This window comes from Stylophora pistillata, chromosome 2 (genome assembly GCF_964205215.1).
Source record: "Stylophora pistillata chromosome 2, jaStyPist1.2, whole genome shotgun sequence".
Lineage (NCBI taxonomy): Eukaryota > Metazoa > Cnidaria > Anthozoa > Scleractinia > Pocilloporidae > Stylophora > Stylophora pistillata.
In genome coordinates this window covers 4010890-4030360 of record NC_142520.1, presented here as the reverse complement: position 1 = coordinate 4030360, position 19471 = coordinate 4010890, and the positions used below count along the sequence as shown (strand labels likewise).

The 19471-nt window shown below is 37.6% G+C and overlaps 1 protein-coding gene across 2 annotated transcripts; it reads left to right on the top strand.

The window, feature by feature from the left end:
* The first annotated feature begins 685 nt into the window (after nt 1-685).
* On the top strand, nt 686-6499 carry LOC111347149 (adhesion G protein-coupled receptor D1). Of its 2 annotated transcripts, XM_088747086.1 has the most exons (11): nt 686-782; nt 996-1125; nt 1289-1404; nt 1832-1934; nt 2231-2381; nt 3010-3091; nt 3577-3643; nt 4033-4115; nt 5232-5352; nt 5873-5914; nt 6006-6499. In XM_088747086.1, the coding sequence occupies exons 2-11, from the start codon at nt 1033-1035 to the stop codon at nt 6141-6143; spliced, it is 996 nt and encodes a 331-aa protein (XP_088603212.1). In that variant the 5' UTR covers nt 686-782; nt 996-1032; the 3' UTR covers nt 6144-6499. The 2 variants fall into 2 exon arrangements, with proteins under 2 accessions (XP_088603212.1, XP_088603213.1); XM_088747087.1 differs by lacking the exon at nt 5873-5914.
* Nucleotides 6500-19471: the final 12972 nt, after the last annotated feature.

Sequence of the window (19471 nt, the reverse complement as noted above, 5' to 3'; positions counted from 1 at the left end):
CAGCCAATCATACCAAGTCCACTCAACTAAATTTATGCATTAATTAATTAATTAATTAGCAACCATCACAACTGGGAAACTTCCAAAATGGAGGAATTAGGTAGTTGGGACCTTGTCTCTATTTTTCCCTAATGTATTTCTTTTTCTTTCTGGAAAATTATAATGGTTATGATTAAGAGCCACTGACCATAAATATCGAGAATCCGCCGACAGTTGCTAAATGCCTTAATTCATTTGATTTTTCCTGAAGGACGACCCTTTTGATGAAACGTTCTCAAAAATTATATCAAAAAGTTCCATCCCGCTATTCTTTCTCCGGAAAATCGAAAGTTCAAAATACGCCTGAATAGCTGTCCCCCCCAGTCCCACTCGCAAATCAATGAAAAACTATGCAAATTCAGCAACTTCGTACACCACAACGCGATGTAGTCCCGCTTTTAAATTTCCTTTTGTGTGCTAACATATGGTTCTTTTATCCCTTTGAAAATATAAGTTTCTTGTTATTTTGTTACGTTTAACTCTGAATAGTGACCCGTTGAAATAAAGTAACCAAATTTTGCAACTGTCGGCGGATTCTCGATATCTATGGTCAGTGGCTCTTAATTGGCAACAGAACGGTCTGTAGTCATACTCGTAATTAACAAACCGACTTGTTGACTACAGACCAAGTTGGACTCCACACGGTCCTATCACCTTCATGAATCACCATAATTGATTATTTTTTTCTCCTAGGTGAATCGTAAAAAAAGAATATGTGTATTCTGGAACTTCTCCGAAGACAAGTAAGTACCATAGTTACAAAACTGTCATTAACGTGAATTGTTACAGCTCTCATAGGAGCCAAAACTACCTGAATGGAAGCTTAAAGTATCAGAAAGCCCGTTTGAGCAATAAGTGGAATGAGTTGAACACTTTTCCATTATAGGGGGAAAGGGTTTGCAATAGAATAAGTAATTTTGAATCCTGTCTGTCCTTGTCTCTTCCCTTTTTTACAGCTGTGGGAGTTGGTCAAGTGAAGGATGTCAAACAAACATGATATCAGATAGACAAACGGAATGCGTTTGCAATCACTTGACCCACTTCGCTGTGCTCATGGACTTTGCCGACAATAGTGCTAACGGAAAGGTGAATATACATACATATATTTTTTTTCCAAAAAATAAAATCATATAAATCTCAAAAGCCACATAAGGTTATAACAGGTATTGCAATTGCCTATATTTATTGTAATAGACAACATTTTCTTTGATCCAAATCAAATTATTATCGATATCACTTTTTCAATCAGGATGAAACTCGTTCGTCAGATGAACATGACAAAATACTGACAATCCTCACTCAAGTAGGGATGGCGTTATCTCTCACTGGAGTCGTACTCACAATTATCATCTATATTCAGCTCACGTAAGTAAATTCAATAAACACGCAGTGATATCTAACTGAATTCTGGGGGGTTATCGCCGTTCACCAAGTTATCAGACTAGTTACTTGGCGCGTCTGGAAAAGAAATTGGACCTTCTGAGATTAATTTTCTTTGAAAAAAATTCGCCAAGGAGTTAAAATAGCTTCAAACAAATGGTTAGTAAAAGAAAAACCTCCTCGTAAATATTCTTGTATACAATCGTTATTTACCAAATAATTTATTTAAAAAAAAAAAGGATAGTCTCAGCACACGTATGTCTTTTTTTTGCTTGATTATTTACTGTTGTATTTCTGATGATTTCCTTCCCAATACATTGACCTAAGTTTTGTATTTGTCTTGCCGCTTAATCAATCTCATTAAGTTGCTATTTAACGACTTGTTTGTTTTTATTTATTCTGTGCCCTTCAGAGACAGACATTCACCTTTGTGTCACATTCGGGTTAGTCTAACCTCCTGCATTGGAGCAGGACATATCATATTTTTTGCTGGAATAGATGCCACAGAAAACAAGGTGACTTGTTAAACTCTTCCCTCTTGTTGCTTATTTAGTTGTTCTTGTGCTTGTTTGTTTGTTTGTTTTTCTATTTGGTTCAGCTTCTTATTATTTTGACTGATTGATTTCAGACTGAGTGATCGATGGAGTAATTCTCTTTTCCAGTTTGTTTGTCTGTTTGCATGTTTTCTATTTTGTAGTTTTCATTTGTTTGTTTTGTTTTGTTGCGTTTCTCTTTTTTTAATTTGTGTTCGGATTATTATCTCGAAAAATGGCAAATTATTAAATTTTTATGGATTATCTATTCCCTGCAGGCTGGTTGTGTAGCTGGAGCAGCTCTTTTGCAGTATTTCCTGATGGCCTCCTGTTGCTGGATGCTTGTCGAGGGCATTTATATCTACTTATTTGTTGTAAAGGTGTACAACATTACCGATAAAATTTATCTTTATCATGGCTTTTTCTGGGGTAAGGTGCACTACCAGTCACAGATGGGATTGGACCTAAAAAATTAATTTACTTAGCAGGATATCTTGATTCTGATTGGCTTAAAACCAATGCAGAAGTAGGTATTAGAGTTAAAATAGAGGTTATAAGAGTGAAAAGATAGTTGCCATGAAAACATTGAGAGAACTCTAAATTTGAAAAGACTTTCTTGTAATGGCCATATCTTTTACGTCTTCAAATGAATACGCGCGCTGTTTGAAAATCATTGGATTGTCTTGATTAGTAACTAAAGAAGGCGTATAGTATTTTTGGAGCTGGTTAGACTTGGGTTTTATGCAGAATGTCACCGGCGTTGATCTTAATTGACAAAAAAAGAAGCAATTTTGTAATTAGATGCGTTTTAGTAACGTTATACCCACAAACAAAAGGTTTCGAGGATGAACAATATAAAAAGTCACATTGAAAATTCATATTTTCGCAGATAACAAAAAGGCGTCGGTTTATTGAAATCCTCAACTTGTACAGTCATTAGCTTAGGCGGATGTAATAGCCCTAGATCTCGATTATTCTTGCTGTCTTGTCCTACATAAACCAGTAGCTTTTAATTACTGATTTAAAATGGCGTTTTCTATTGTTTGTTTTGCTTCAGGACTTCCTACAATCATAGTTACTACATCTCTAGGTATTGCCGCAGGAAAAGATGGAATAGAAACTTATGTCACCGATAAAAAGTGAAGTTTGAATGTTTTCTAATTTTATCAACCGTTTAAAAGTAGAGAGAGCCTGGAAATGTGAACCTAAAATAGACAAGGGGCGAGGGTGTCAATTTCCCCTTTACCTGCCTCCTGATATTGGTAAATCATTATCAAGGCCTCAGGGAAGACAAGAACGGGTACTAAATTTTACGAAATTTGATACCAGCAGCCCCCCCTCCCCGACCTTCTAAAATGGCCTTTACCTCACCCTTTTCACTAGGCACCTCCTTCTTTCAAACTGTGGATCAGTCTCTTCGTGTGCTAGACCAGGAAGCTATTTAAGTTATCATCCAGAATGATGTTTTTCGTAATTTTGCAAAGTAATATAAAGGCATCGTGTTGCCCCATCCTTTGGGTTTTGATTTCACATTCTGACATGAAATATCCCCTAATTCCTTTATTTAAACGGACAAAACGAAATTGAAAGATAGACCTGTGCACTTTATTGTTTTGATTATAAGATGCTGGATGTCCTCCTCTAACAATATCATCTGGATATTTGTTTCCTTTGTTGGACTAATCACAATTGTAAGTTGCCATAGATTGAACTTTTTCAATGAATATGAGCTCAGTCATCTAGATACATTTGTTTCAACACAGATTTCAACAGCATTTTGACAACCATTAATTTTCTTAATAGGTCTTTGAAAGTCCTCTTCCCAAAACTTAAGGCAGAAGCTAGAGAGACAAAAATATTGATAGTTATTTTTTTTCTCTTTTCTTACTTTGGTTGCAATGAATATATGAAGTTCATATATTTGAACTGCTGTTGTAGATACGTATGATGCACGATCCTCGCAGTAGAAAGCGCTATTTATGTAATAGCGAAAATCAGAACTGAAAAAAATCAAGCCTGTACGGGATTCGTACTTTTCTTACTTTCTCCCTTTTTATTTTTTCCTATTAAATCCCTGAAGATTAACATGGTAATCCTTGTGCGAGTTATCAAGGAAATGACAACAATCCAAGAGGTGAAGGATAACCAGACTGAACAGATCAGGTGGGATGATAAGAGATGTTTCTCCCTGTAATATCTTTATAAAGCTAATTACTTTATTAGAGAGGTAAGACTTCAAATAGTTTCGCATAATACCTTGTGGTTTATGTATTACGTTTTCGATGGACAGCCTTCAAACTGCTTTTTGTGTCACCCCCACCATTATTTCCAGTGTATTTATAAATATTTATAGACTTTTGGAGTACAACATTAAATGGCGCAAAGTAAAACGGGCAAGATCTTACCCAAACGTCACCAAGAATTGTAATTTGTGTTTGTGGGAGAAGTATTTTATTTTGTGTAAGCTCGAAATGTCAACCTTAAACAACCGAAATGAATGAGCATCGTCCTGTAGACACTCTAGAAAATTTCTGCTAAAAATGTCATCACATTATTAGCGCGCGCCGCACGAAGCACGCGCCACAAGTTTTTTCAAAACTTTAAATGTAACCGTTTTTTCAAATAACTTTGAATGTAACCGTTTTTCAGGAAGTTACCTGATGATTGCTCCTGATGGAACATGAAACTCTGAGTAGCAATTACATTTCTTGGACCAAATAACCCAATTCGTTGCTGATAATATTATCTACTACTCTAGTCCAACTATTGACCAACTATTGAGCACCAACTATTGAGTCCAACTATTGAGCACATACTATAGTATATATATATATATATATATATATATATATATATATTTATTTAACAATTATTCCACGAGCGCGCGTTCGATATGAGATGATAGATAGTCAACGAGGCGCGTAGCGTCGAGTTGGCTATAATCATCTCATATCCAACAAGCGCGAGTGGAATAATTGTTTTATTAAAAACGTTAAATTAAATTATTAAGTTTTATTAAATTTTTAGCTCCCTTTTCATTTTAAGCTGCCACGTACGCTTACCATATTTGTAGATTATGGTATATTGGCTGATATACCATAATGGCTAAGCCAATAAAAAGTCTTGAATTGCATTATCCAATATTATATATATATATAACAACCTTCAAACTCCTTCCATTATGTCCCGGGTATTTATAGCCTTCAAATTGAACGTAGATTTTTAGTCTTCCCTGGTTTCCGCTAGAGAAAGACTGAGCATTCATTTGGTCTCTTCCAGGCTAGGCATTCGTGCATGTGTCGTGTTAGCTCCGTTGTTGGGTGTCACGTGGCTCATTGGCTTCCTTTTGCCACTACACATCGCCTTCTCCTACATTTTTGTAATCCTTAACTCTACTCAGGTAAAGTGCTATTAAGCTTTAAAGCAGTTTGCTGTTCACTGGATTGGATTAGGGCGTAATTCTAAAACGATAAGAGTAAAGAATACTTAAAAGGGTCTGCATATCTGAGGATGACTCAGATTCAATTTCAGACACCAGACCTACCCTTCCATACCGAGAAAATTATCTCAGACGTCCTTTCGCACTTTTATTTTTATCTCCAAAGCCTTAGCTCCGCTTGAAAATAATAATGGGGTCACCATTAATCTATTACATCTGACGGATAAAGATGTATTTTGAAAAATAACCCTTACGCGAGTGAACGATCGAAGACAGAAAGAAAGAATAGAAGAGCTCTGACTGAGCTATTGGGACACAACCCCACATTCATGACAAAAAAAAAAGTTTAATGCTTTTGGTTGCTACCATTCGATAAAAACGACCATGACGTTTAAAGCCTTTTTTATTTGTGCATCTATATGTTTATTTGTTTGTTTATAAACTAATAAGGTAAATCTCTAATGCTTTCTTTTTTTTTAAGGGATTCTCTATTTTCTTTTTCCACTGCTTGAGAAACAGTGAGGTATATATAAATTCTGATTCTTAGTGATATATATCCAGAAAAACTGGTAACAACGATGAGTACCTCTAATTTCCTTATCCTTCCTTTCTAGATAAAAGAGCGTTTCAAAAGAAGATTCCAAAGAATCCACCCAAGTGCATTAAACCATGGGCAAGCTGACAACACAAAGAACTCACAAACCCATCAGAGTCACGCTAACGCTGGGATTCCTCAGGAGGATCGAGAGTAGACTTTGAACTTCTATCTTCGTCTTGAATTGGGAAAATACTGTATGCATTTATAACCAGCTTCACTAATGTTGCTTAAGCTGTAGCTTAAGAGCTCTGTCGCAAATTGAAACTGCATTTATGCTTTTTTGCCCAGCTTCTGGGTAACCTCCTTAACCACGGATTTAGGTCATATGATCAAGTGGAATCATTTCTTAGAATTAAATTGTCAGAGAAGAACGGTTTAAAATATCTCCTGATTAATCATTTAATCTGTAATCAGTCAGTTTCCGTTTGAATCAATCTTGGTGCAACTGATATTGACAGTAAGAAAAAAAGTTTGCGGTATACTTCAAATAAAGACATAATGAAAACTTTACTAGACTAAAACGCTTCATAGCCGATGAAAGGAACATTATTCAAACCTGCCAGAACGTAATAGTTACTACGCGATACCACGTGGCGTTATGGTGGCCATCTTGATGAGGTCGTACAATCTATCTAAACAAAGCTAGACTTGAAAATGTAATCTAATTGTACCCTAGCAATAATTTGCTAAATGTACGCCCCCTCCCCACCTCTTTACCATTAACCACCCTACCAGAAAATTAGAGAGTTAATTGGAACAGGTGTCAAAGAGAAAGCTGGTTCGTCATTACCGTTCTCGTCTTCACCATTTCCATTCCTGTGACTGTTTGATCAAACTCGACGGGAGTTTGGGATCGCTTAGAATTCAAGCGAATGCATAATTCCTACTGTCGAGAACCTTAGATTGCGACTGCTCCAAGAGTTGATAAATTATAAAAATAAATAAAAGGCAAGATCAATTAAAAGATTTTGTCCATCCGTACTGTTTCTCTGTTCCCTTGTCTCCACCATTCCTCTGCTTCTCGCTCCTCTGCCGATCCTCACCTTTGCACAGTTTATCCACGGGTGCACCATGCATAATTAAGGTCATTTTGATTCCGTTCTCCATGATTCATATGAGTGCACAAATAATATGGAGACCTCACATTGTGCCTCCTTCTCTCTAGATTTGTTTAAATATTTAGGGTTTTTTTTCAAGAAGCGGGTAGATGTTTTCCTTTCTAGGTCTTGGGTACTACCATGTTTGTAAAATTAAAGAAGTTACTAATAGATTAATTTCGTATTACGATTTGACTTCCAATAGCTGCAGGCTTGTTAAAATGTGGTGTAGTTAAGAGAAGGTGGCAAAAAAGGTCTCTTTTTTTTTTTCAAAGCACCCGGATACATTATTTCATTAGCCATTCTTTGTTCAAGAAGGAAAATTCATCGGCCAATTGTTTGCTCGCAGAAAGATCAGGTTAACATTGCAAAATAAAAAACACAGCTGACAGTATCTGGCAGAAAATAAGGATCTTCTTCATACATCATTACAAATGGATCGAGGAAAGAAAAAGTCTTATTTCACGCCTCGTTCTCCACAGAGTATATCAAGCTTCCAATGATGAGAGCATTTACTTGTGCGTCAGCAATTGATGCAGTTTACTTGCTGAAAGTCTTTCTAGGTGAGTTGGATATCTTCTTTAGGTTGACATAACCACTTACTAATAACAGCACATAGCTAATAGCTAGCTCATCGACACGAAGCTGCTCCTTAAGGTTAAAACGGATGACATGTTCCACTAGATATACGTATTCCCTGTAGAAATTTCGAGTACAAGTTAACTTTTTTCGTCCATATTCCTTAACCGATAAACGCTATATTACCAATATAGACAACGTTATGAAAACAAAACACATACCAAAAAAGTATAACAATATTTTAAAATAAATACTTTAATTTGAAGAACACAGCAGATTATAGTAGATTATTGCTACCTTTCGGATAAAAATGTCTACGACCGATCTCTGTAATATTGTAGATCCTTAGGGGTAACGTTATACAACATGGCAAATTTTTCATAAACCTCATGCAAAATCATTTTGCATTTTAGACTTCCCGTCTAATTAGTTGCGTCTTGTGTATTATTGAATTCAAATTGTCTTTGTTTCACAACAGTTTAAAAAGTCAGATACGTTCTTTCAGACTGGTTTGAAAAATTGCAATTCCGAAACAATTGGGAATTGCAATTTTAGGATATATGCTATAAGGGAATTCTGCGATATAAATATATCAAGGCTTTAAGTTAATTCTCACGATCATAAGTAAAAGAGGTAATAGCCCAATTTCGATATATTTCAGCGTGAGAGACTGGTATCGAGACTTCAACACCAAACCGAGGCTCCGGGGAACATAATTCATTCGAATCGAGCTTTGGTTGTTTACATCTACAAGTGGACACTGCTTTCTTGGATTATTATGGTTTTTCAGTACAAAATCGTAGCTTGTTCGAGTTAACAGTAAATCGAAATAATCATTATGGACATGGCCACGTCGGAAGAAGAAGATAAGGGGAATCTACAATACCTTTAGCGTCGAATGTTACAGTAGTTGCGAACCTTCCTTCAAGAAAGAGGGATATAAACATCATCGGAAGGAAAGCGTAAAAGAAAGGCCGAGTTGGTCAAGCTGACGTTTAATGTTCATTCAATGAAGCTCGCGAAAGTGTCTGCAGAGGAAAGTGAAAATGATAATCTTCTCGTGGCCGAGTTACTTCCCACAGACGAAGATGTTTTGCCAAACCCAGCATCCATGTTGAAATCGAACTAGGGTAGGAGCCTCTCCATATTTCCAGTAGTCACCTCTCCAGATAGAAGTAACTATCTTCTGGGAGAGACCGACGAGTACTTTGAAGAAACCTTAGGTCTTTTAGAAGCCTTACGGGTTATAAACTGTTCAAAAATGGACACGTTCTGGACTTACAGGTCCGTGAAGCCGTAGAACATTTACCTTTCGGAAGCCTAGTATCAGAACCGTCCATGTTACTTTTCGCTGTTGCCTGTTCCTGGCTGCAAAAGTACGAGTGATTATGGTTTACTGAAGTTGCACCAGCACTAAAATCTATGCAAGTTTCTATAGAGTCCCCAACAGCGAGCTCTCTGGGACAAACTTTCTTGGCTTTCGGTTGTTCATCACACTGTCTCTCTTTGTCAGCAAGACGCTTCGAACGCGCACCAACAGTATTCGTACATTTCTTTGGGTCATAGATAGTCCGATAGCTGTCTGAACGTAGACTTTTTCGACCAGAAATTAAAATCTCGATGTCGCTTTCCTTAAGATGCAATGAACTGATTCTTGGATCACCGGGTGTCTTGAATTTTTTCATGCGCTTGCTTACAGAAAACTTTCCGCATCTTACGGTCATTGCGCCTTGCACGACAGCAAAAATGACTGAGACTCGGTCTTTTATTATAGTTACTCCCATAACGGCAAAGAGCAACAGCACAATACTTGACCATGGTACACGCGACAATAAACTGCAATGGACCAAAAAAAAAAAGCCAAGAATTCCCGATTTATCAAATGCACACAGCTTTCCCTGCAGTGTTTGCAGTGCTGTGTTTGTTTTCATCATCCGCGCCGTATTCCCCAGAGCCTCGCTTCGGTGTTAGAGCTTCGTCACCAGTCTGTCACGCTGAAATGTATCGAAATTGAGCTATTGTTATTCAAGATTCATTATGGTGTGTACAAAACACGTAGATCATGACCAAGCAGCCACAACAGACTAATTGATCATATATAAAAACGGAAAAGTAACAAAACAGTGTAAAGCAACATAACGTTTTGAAAAGCCTCACGATTCTTTAACTTAGATTTCAACAAACTCTCTGCAATTAACAACTCGTTCCACCGCTGCCTCAGTGGATAATTTTAAGAAAGGAGAAAAAAGTAACTATCGGATATTCTTGCCTCTCTAGCTTCTGTTGTCAGTTTTCGAAAGAGGACATCAAGGAAATTAGACTGATTGTTAAAACGTTGCTGAAGTCATCGTCGAAACAAATGTAGCCCATATTTATTGAAAAAAATGCTATCTGTGGCAACTTACAATTGCGATTAGTCCAACGAAGGAAACAAATATGCAGATGATATTATTAGAGGAGGACATCCAGCATCTTATAAAAATAAAAATGAAAGGCACAGGAAGTGCAGCTTTCAAATCTGTTTCGTCCGTTTTAATGAGGGAACTAGGGATCATTTCATGTCAGAATGTGTATCAAAATTAAAGGATAGGGCAGCATTATACATTTATATTACCTTGCAAAATTACCAAAAACATCATTCTGAACGATAACTTATAAAGTTTCCTGGTCTAGCACATGGAGAGCTGATCCACAGTATGAAAGAAGGGGGTGCCTGGTGGGAAGAGTGGGGCAAAGGCCATGTTAGAAGGCGGGGGCCTGCTGATATCAAGTTTTGCAAAATTTAGTATCTCTTCTTGTCTTCCCTGGCTCCTTGATAATGGTTTAACAATGTTATGAGGCGGGTAGAGGGAAAACAGAGCGCTAACTTCTTGTTTTCGTCTTTCACCTCCTCCCCCTCCCCCCCCCCTCCCCACCCCACCCTTTACTTGTCTTTTAGGTTCATATTTCCAGGCTCTCGCCATTTTTCTAAACAGTTGAATAAGAAAAGATTCAAACTTCAAAGTTGCTTCTTTATCAGTGACAAAAGTTTCTATTCCATCTTTTCCTGCAGCAATACTCATAGATGCAGCAACTATGATTGCAGGAAGTCTTGAAGCAAAACACACAATATAGAAAGCCTTTCTTAGTTAGTAATTTGAATAAACCGACGCCATGATATTATTACATGAAAATATAAATTTTCAAACCTATCACTCTTTGACCATTTAATTTCTCTGAAACCTATTTCTGCCTTGGTATTTACCCAATCCGAATTAAAATATTCTGTCAAGTATATTCCATAAGTCCTATCCCATTTTTTATTGGGAGTGCTTCTTACCCCAGCACGAGCCATGATAATAATACATTTTATCGGTGATGCTGTATACCTTTACAAGAAATAAGTAGATATAAATGCCCACGACAAGCATCCAACAAAAGAAAGCCATAAGGAAATACTGCAAAAGAGCTGCCACAGCTACACATGCAGCCTGCAAGAAATAGGTAATCCGTAAAAATGAAACAATTGATTTGCCGTTTGTCGAGATGATGATTCGAAAACAAAACAAAAACGAAGCAAAACAGGACGAACGAATGAAACCTACAAAATAGAAATCGCGCAAACAAACAAACAAGAAAAGAGAATCACTTGATCAATCAGTCAGTCTTTAAATCAATCAGTCAAAATAATAAGAGGCTGAACCAAATTAAAACAAACAAACAAGCAAAAACCAACAAAATAAGCCAATACGAAAGTAAGTTTAATAAGTCACCTTGTTTTCCGTGGCATCTATTCCAACAAAAAAGATGATATGTCCAGCTCCAATGCAGGAAGTCAGACTAACCCGTATGTGACACAATGGTGAATGTCTGTCTCTACAAGGGCACTGGATAAATAACAACAAGCAAGCCATTAAACAGCTACTAATGAGATTGATTAAGTAGCAAGGCAAATACAAAACTTAGGTCAATGAATTGCGAAGGAAAGCATCAGAAATGCCTTTGAAACTAATCAAGCAAATGAGGGGATAAATAAGCTGATTCAATATATTATTTACATGAATTAGTTAGTAAATAGCGAATGGATACAAGAATATTGCTGGCAGTCTTTATCTTTCACTAGCAATTTATTTGAAGCTATTTGAACTCCTTGGCGAAAGATTTCCAAAGAAAGATTATCTCTGAAATTACAATTTTTTTCTAGTTTTGAGAGGCCTTTTCTGAGCCCTAGAACAAACCTGATAACCTATAAAACAGAGATAATCCCCAGAGTTCATGCGTTCAGTTAGATATCAGTTTCATTGAATATACTTACGTGAGCTGAAGATAGCTGATAACTGTGAGTACGACTCCAGTGAGAGATAAAGCCATCCCTACTTGAGTGAGGATTGTCAGCATGTTGTCATGTTCATCTGACGAACGAGTTTTGACCTGATTGAAGACCTGAAACCGTCATAATTACTTAAATGAGATCAAAGAGGACGTTGTCTATTACGATAAACACGTACAGATGCGATGCCTGTCGTGACGCCATGTGCCTTTTTAGATTTATATGATTTAATTTTTGGGAAAAAAAATTCACCTGCGCATCACCATCATTGTCGGCGAAGTCCATGAGCACTGCGAAGTGGGTCAAGTGATTGCAAACGCATTCTGTATGGTTATCGGATATCATCCTTATTTGACATCCTTCACTTGACCAACTCTCAAGGCTAAAAAAAGAAAGAAACGACGAGCGAGGAGTCAAAATTTGTTATTCGATTGGAGCACCTCCTCTGCCTTAAGTAAAATGCAATTGGGTATACTAATTGCTCAAAAGTGCTTTCTGATACTTTAACTTCCGTTGAAATAGTTTTGGCTCTATAGAATACTGGAATAATTAACGTCGTTAATAAAATTAATGTAACTATGGTGCTTACATGTCTTCCGAGAAGTTCCAGAATATACATATTCTCTTTTTTCGATCCACCCGAAGAAAAAAAGAATCAAGTGTTGTTATTGAAAGAGTGATAAAGCGGGGCTCCAGTTCTCGCCACCCTGATGCCTTACGAGTGGCGGGCTAGTAAGGCGTTATTGTTATAGTATATCATTTTAACCCACCAAGCTAGATAGTGATCCTCTTCATGAAGGTCCTGGGACCTCTTCATATAATGAAGGATAGATTTGTTATTTAGCAAAAGCGAGTTTGTTCTCGCCGGCTTGTAGATATCTTTAAAATTTCTGATTTAGCAAGTCTCCGACGTGAATTAAAGGAAGGCTGACAAAAGATAATTTCCCCCTTGGGAGGGTCTCAATGTGACGAAAGTTGATTGATTGATTAAAAACCAATGTGAGCATTTTCTAGTAAAACTTCAGGCAGAGGGTCTATTACAGCAGACATAACTATACTTTCAAGTATCCTGAAAAAAAATATTAATGTTTACAACACAACAAAATACTTTCTTTGTATTTCATCTTCAGTTATCAAAATAAATTATACATACCTTGTTTTGTTTCCTTGCTCAGTGTCAGCTGGATATCTTGATAAAAACTCAAATAAGATGTTGTATGCGAGCTCAAGTACTATCGAGTCTGTTTAGAAGGGAAACGAGAACTCAGGAATTAGTTGCGGTTCCGAAACACTTTTGAAAAAAAATTAAATTTTTTGTGAAAAACGACAAGTACACCATTGCTTATAAATGCTCAGGGCACTAGTGTAGAGGGAGATCGTGGAAAAACACAATTTCAAACCTTTTTTGAAAAAGCATAAAGTTTATTCGTAATATGAAAATTCTAAACGGAAACCGATTCAAGCTAAGGGGGAAGGAAAAATGGAAAAAAGGGAAAAAGAAAACAAAACTTCGCTGTGCTGAGTGCAAACTACGCGCACTTTGGTTATTTTCATCGTCATTCAATCGAAATATAAAATCAAAGCTACTGAATGCCTGTCGCCAAGAGAGTAACCTATGGTATATATAATATTGATAAAATGAAAAAAAAAATGTCTCAATTCTAAGTTTTTGGTCTGTAGGGTTTTCCGCTCATGAGCTATTCGCCAAATAATGTTGGTACCCATTTAGGGCGCACCGACATGGCGCTTCTTGGCCAAATATTCATTTTTCGGACAACCTCTGAGCCGTGGACATTATCAGCCGACATATCAGCCACTTGCAGGGGTTTATTTACTAGATATATAGAAGGGCTAAACTTGATATCCGTAAAACAGTAGTCGATACATATAGTAGAGCGGATATAACGTGTGATAACGACCTTTTATTTCGAAGGATGATGTAGTTCAAGTTTATAATGCTTTAGTACTACACATTTTGATTATTGCAATCCGGTCTGGGATTGTATGAGTGGCTATTTGAGAGAGAAACAAATCGCGCAGCCAGAGTAATAACTAAATCACCTTTTGATACAAGCTCCAACCTCCTTCTAGCGATGCTTAAGTGGGAGATGCTGTCTCTTCGTCGTAAAAAACAAAAAGCTTTTATTATGCATAAAACATTCAATGAACTAACCCCAGAATTTCTTCAATGTCTTTTCACTCAACGCCATGTTAATGATTATAACTTACAAAATCTTGAAGGACAACTCTCGCTGCCCAAGCCAAATACTAATTACTTGAAACGAAGCTTTTGTTATAGCGGGGCTTGTTTGTGGAATAACTTGCCCCAAGATTTGAAAGGCGTGGGTTTTACTGGGAAGTTTACACGGGGTATTAAGAAAGTATCTGAGATATCGGATTCCCACACGGCAATCATGTAAAACAGTTGTAATAGTTTTAGTTTTTACCTTTAGCTTAACTGGTGATTCTCCGTGTATAAATGGAGTTTTACATTACATTACATCACATTACTAATTAACATAATTGATTTGGTGCGAAAAGTGTCAAGTCAGCTATTGCGTAGGAGGGCTTTGTTTCTCTGTCGGCAGGAAGAGACGAGTTTGTTACGCTTGTTGAGTGTAGATAGGTCGGGTCGGCAGATGATCAGGAATTTCTCTTTGCATAGGTTGCATCGTTTGCTTGAGCTGTTGTAGGGCAGGTTTGAAGATAGAATGCGCCAGGCGATGGAATAGCCGATGTTGTTGTCTTTAAGTGTCCAGATGTGTTTACTGAGTTCGGTAGAGTTGCGGTGCTTTGGGTGTTGGAACGATGAGGTGTGGTTGCTGTAGCGGGTCTTGAAGTCATTTGCAGTGAGTCCGATGTATGAATCCGTCGAGTTGTCTTCTTTACGTGTAGCGGTAGCTTGGTAGATAACATATTGTTGGAGGCAATTTCCGTCGTCTAGTGGGCAGGAGTTTTCCAGTCGGCAGTTGCATTTCTTGTTATCGTTAGCGGTAGTGTAGGCGGTTGTGTCGGCAGCATTAGTCGTGGGAAGTCAGGATTCTTTTGTTGTGACTGTCAATGATTTTTTTTTGTATTGTTCATGCAGCTGTAGCTGATGTTGATTGTGTTTCTGTTGAAGATTTTAAGAAGCTTATGGTCTTTAGGGAACTGTTTTTCTATCAGCGCGAAGAACTTATTCCCGATGTTAGTGCTCGTTTTCTTGCTGAAAGGTGGGTTGTACCTGAAGATGTTTTTGCGTTGACGGTTCTTGCACCTTTGCGTGTGCGTTGGTTTATAGTGAAGTGTGTAGCTGTATCCACTGTGTCCTAGTGCTTTCTGGTAGGCGGGAGCGGCTTGGTCGAAGGAGATTTTGTCGGATGAGAAAGATGATAAGTGTCTGTTGATACCGGCGGGGATTCTCCTTGTGGGGATTTGTGGGTTGCTGCTCTCGTAGTGGACGTATTGCAGTGCGGTGTTAGGCTTTGTGTATGGTTGGTAGGTGTTTGGCTGAGGTTAAATGTGACGTCTAAGAAGTTGACTACTTGTCTGTTGGCTTCTATGGTGATGCGGAGTTCGTTGGCGTTGAAGACGCGGCATATCTCTTTCTTGATGTTTTCAGTGTCCGTAGGTGTGGCGTCAATGGTGGCAAGTCTGACGGACTTGCCACCACTGAAGAGGGTCTCTGACCGAAACGTTTTTCATCAAATTTTTTATCTTTTTTTACATCAGAAGTTTTCCATCCTCGCATTTTTCTTAAAACTGCCTGTATATGTATATATTACTTGTTCGATGGACAACCTTCAAACTGTTTCTTGTGTCACTCCCGGCATTATGTCCTGGGTATTTATAATCTTCGATTTAAACTTAGATTTATAGTCTTTCCTAATATTCGCTGGAGAAAGATTGAACATTCATTTGGTCTATTCCAGACTAGGCATCCATGCATGCTTCGTGTTAGCTCCGTTGCTGGGTATCACTGTGGTTGATTGGCTTCCTTTTGCCAGTACATATAGCCTGCTCCTACATTTTTGTAATCCTTAACTCTACTCAGGTAAAGTGCTATTAAGCTTTAAAGCATTTTGCTGTTCACTGGATGAGATTACGGCCTAATTCTAAAGCGTGAGCGTCAGAAATACTTAAAAGTGATTCCATATCTAAGGATGACTCAGATTCACTCTTAGACCCACCATCTATTCCGAAAAGATTATCTAGGACGTCCCTTTACACTTTTTTTTTATCTCCAAAGCCTTAGCTCTGCTTAACAATAATAATGGGGTCACCACGAATCTGACGGATAGAGATATATTCTGAAAAATAACCCTTAAGCGAGTGAACGATCCAAGACAGAAAGAAACAATAGAAAACCTATGGCTAAGTCGTAATGGCACAACCCTGCATTCATCACAAAAAAAAAACCACTAAGACTATTTGTTTATTTGTTTATTTATCAACTGATAAAGTTAAATCTCTACTGTTTTTCTTTTAAAGGGACTCTCTATTTTCTTCTTCAACTGCTTGAGAAACAGTGAGGTATATATGAATTTTGATTCTTCGTGATTTATATCCAGAAACACTGGTAACAAAGATGGGTACCTCTAATTTCCAATTACTTCCTTTCTAGATAAAAGAGCGTTTCAAACGAAGATTCCAAAGAATCCACCCAAGTGCATTGAACCATGGGCAAGCTGACAACACAAAGAACTCTCAGACCCGTCAGAGTCACGCTAACGCTGGAATTCCTCTGGAGGATCGAGAGTAGACTTTGAACTTATATCTTCCCCTTGAATTGAGCAAATATTGTATGCATCCACAACCAGCTTCACTTATATTGCTTAGGCTGTAGCTGATGAGCTCTATAGCAAATTCAAACTGTATCTCTGCTTTTTTACCCAGCTGCTGAGTAGCTTCCCTAACCAAGGGCTTAATTAATGATATTTTACGACATTTACCTAGCACCGGTGTAATTCTATGATCAAGTGGAGTAATTTATTGGAATCAAATTGCGAGGGAAGACCGGTTCAAAATACATCGATGAATCATTCCATCTGTAATCAGTTAATAACGGTATCAATCAATTTTGGTGCTATTGATATTAATAATAAGAAAAACAATAACGTTTGTAGTATACTCCAAGTAAAGACATAATGAACACATTACTAGACTATAACACTTCATAGCCGAATAGCCGATAAAGGGAATATTACACAAAACTGGACACACTGGCTAGCAAGGGATACCTCGTGACATTACATTGGCCATTCCACCAGGATGAGGTTGTACAATGCATCTGAATGAAGATAGACCAGAAAGGATACTCTACATAAAGCCTGCCAATATTTAAAAAGTTCACCCCCCACCCCACACACACTTACTTCTCCTTCACCATTACCACCTCAAGAGAGGCTCAGAAGCTGAATTGGAATAGGTGCTAAAGAGAAAGCTGGTGCGCCGTTATCGTTCTTGTCTTCACCAACCTCATGTCTGTCATTGTTGAATCGAACTCGACGCTATTCCTAAAAATTAGGCTAAAACTCGATTCCCACCGTCGCAAACCTTAGAAAGCTGCTTCTCCTAAAGCTGGTGAATTAAACAAAAACGACTACAAACAACCACAACAGTAATGACAATTAAAAGATTTTGACCATCGATACTGTTTCTCTGGTCCTATATTTCACTTATTTCTCTGGTCTTCGCTCCTCTGCCCATCCTTACACCTTTACAACACCTTAATCATATTTATTTACAGTCAGCGCCTGTAAAGCTCGGAGAAGGTTTCTTCTCATAGGTGAAACATTCCACGGTGGTAACCATCGTTTTGAGAATTGACGTTTCTTTTATTATGAGAGGCATAAGTAAGATTAATGATGGGTTTCGAAATGACTGGACTTGAGAGTCTGGGTGAGCATGGATCTTATCAGAGATGACGGACCGATTGTTAAACATAGCAGATCAATTGGCTCAAATCTGTTTCCTGGAATCAAGAGATCATGGCTTTTAGTACAATCACTGTATTACTTTGTGTGTAGTTTATCCACGAGTTCATTAAAAAATATATTTGTTTACAAATAGGAATTTTATGTTTCCTTTTGGAGTGTGAATAAATCGTTGTTTAAGTATGACGTAACAGCAACATACGGGTCTTTGAATGGAATGTGCTTCAATGAATCATATTGATACCCCCTAGAGTACATTATATATTCGCCTACGTGACGTCGAGGTCACCCTTGCTGTTCATTGTAACTAACAAGATAAAGTTTCCCACCCCCTCCCTTTCTGCTTCATTATATTGCTGTTTTGTTTCCTGGCGTTTCCTGGCCCTCACCTTTACTGGGGCAAGTTAATTGTTAACTTAATTTGAAATTACAAATTATGATTGTATGAAAATAATTTATATTTTGTTATTATAGAGGCTATGGGTCATTGCACACAGCCATTTACTCCAACCTTTGCGTTTTATTGCCCAGTAAACAAGCTACAGGAAAATCGGAGGAAAATTGGAGGAACTTAATTCTTGGACCTCACGTTGTGCCTCCTTTTAACTCAATTTTTTTTTTCTTTTTTTGTAGAGAGTAGATGTCCTCCTAAGTAATTCTTGTGTAAAACCATGTTTGTAAAGTTAAAGGATATCCTGAAAAATCAATTCGTATTACGTTTCGATTTCCATTGGCAGCAAGCTTGTTAGCATGTGGTATATCATTGCAACGTTAGCAATTGATCCCTTTCGGGACTATAAGGCCTAAACCGTCAACAGAAAGGTAATCCTGGAGGCACCGCTTAAAGCGGGCCAAGATAGAAGAATCAGATGAATTAGATAATAGGAATAAAGCTTTAAGACGATGTATCTTACGATCTATAATTATAGATGGCACACCCCTTTATATGTGGCAGACCCTTGCCATTAAAGTTGACCTTTATTTTACCTCTGCTAAAAAGTCAAAAAGTACCTTATTTCAACGGGTAACTGTTTAAGACTTGAACAAAACCACATAACAATGAATTTATAATTTCAAAGCGAAAAAAGGACCATCTGCAAGCACACAAAATTTAAAAGCAGGATTGCATCGCCTTGGGGCGTGCGAAGTTTCCGGAGTTGCATAAATCTTCAACATTTTATGGGATGGGGAGAGGGAGTTGCCATCTAGTCGTATTTTGAGCTTTTCGATTTTTCGGAGAAAGCAAAGCACGATGTATTATCGTGGCTTTTAAGAGCATTTGTGGAAATTTCTAATCAAATTGATATTATCAACATACATTTGATTGCTACGATTATAATTAGCGTCATAATTATTTATTCGATTCAATTTTAATTAACATTTTCTCTAGCGCTTTTTTTTTCTGGGACCATCTTGCTGCCACGATATTTCATCCTTAAGTCCTTCTGCTCTTAATTGAAAAATCATTTATAAGTCAATGGGTCACTAATGATATACCGCAATTAAAATGTTAAGTAATGCATTGTGCTAAATCGTCGAGTACCTACGAGGAAATTTTAGAGCAGGTGAACCAGAAGTATAA

Excerpts from the sequence above, each read along its gene's own strand:
- LOC111347149 (XM_088747086.1), top strand. The coding sequence starts at position 1,033 with ATGATATCAGATAGACAAACGGAATGCGTTTGCAATCACTTGACCCAC. Across the intron at positions 4,116-5,231 it reads AACCAGACTGAACAGATCAG|GCTAGGCATTCGTGCATGTG; the intron begins GTGGGATGATAA and ends GGTCTCTTCCAG. Across the intron at positions 5,353-5,872 it reads TAATCCTTAACTCTACTCAG|GGATTCTCTATTTTCTTTTT; the intron begins GTAAAGTGCTAT and ends TTTTTTTTTAAG.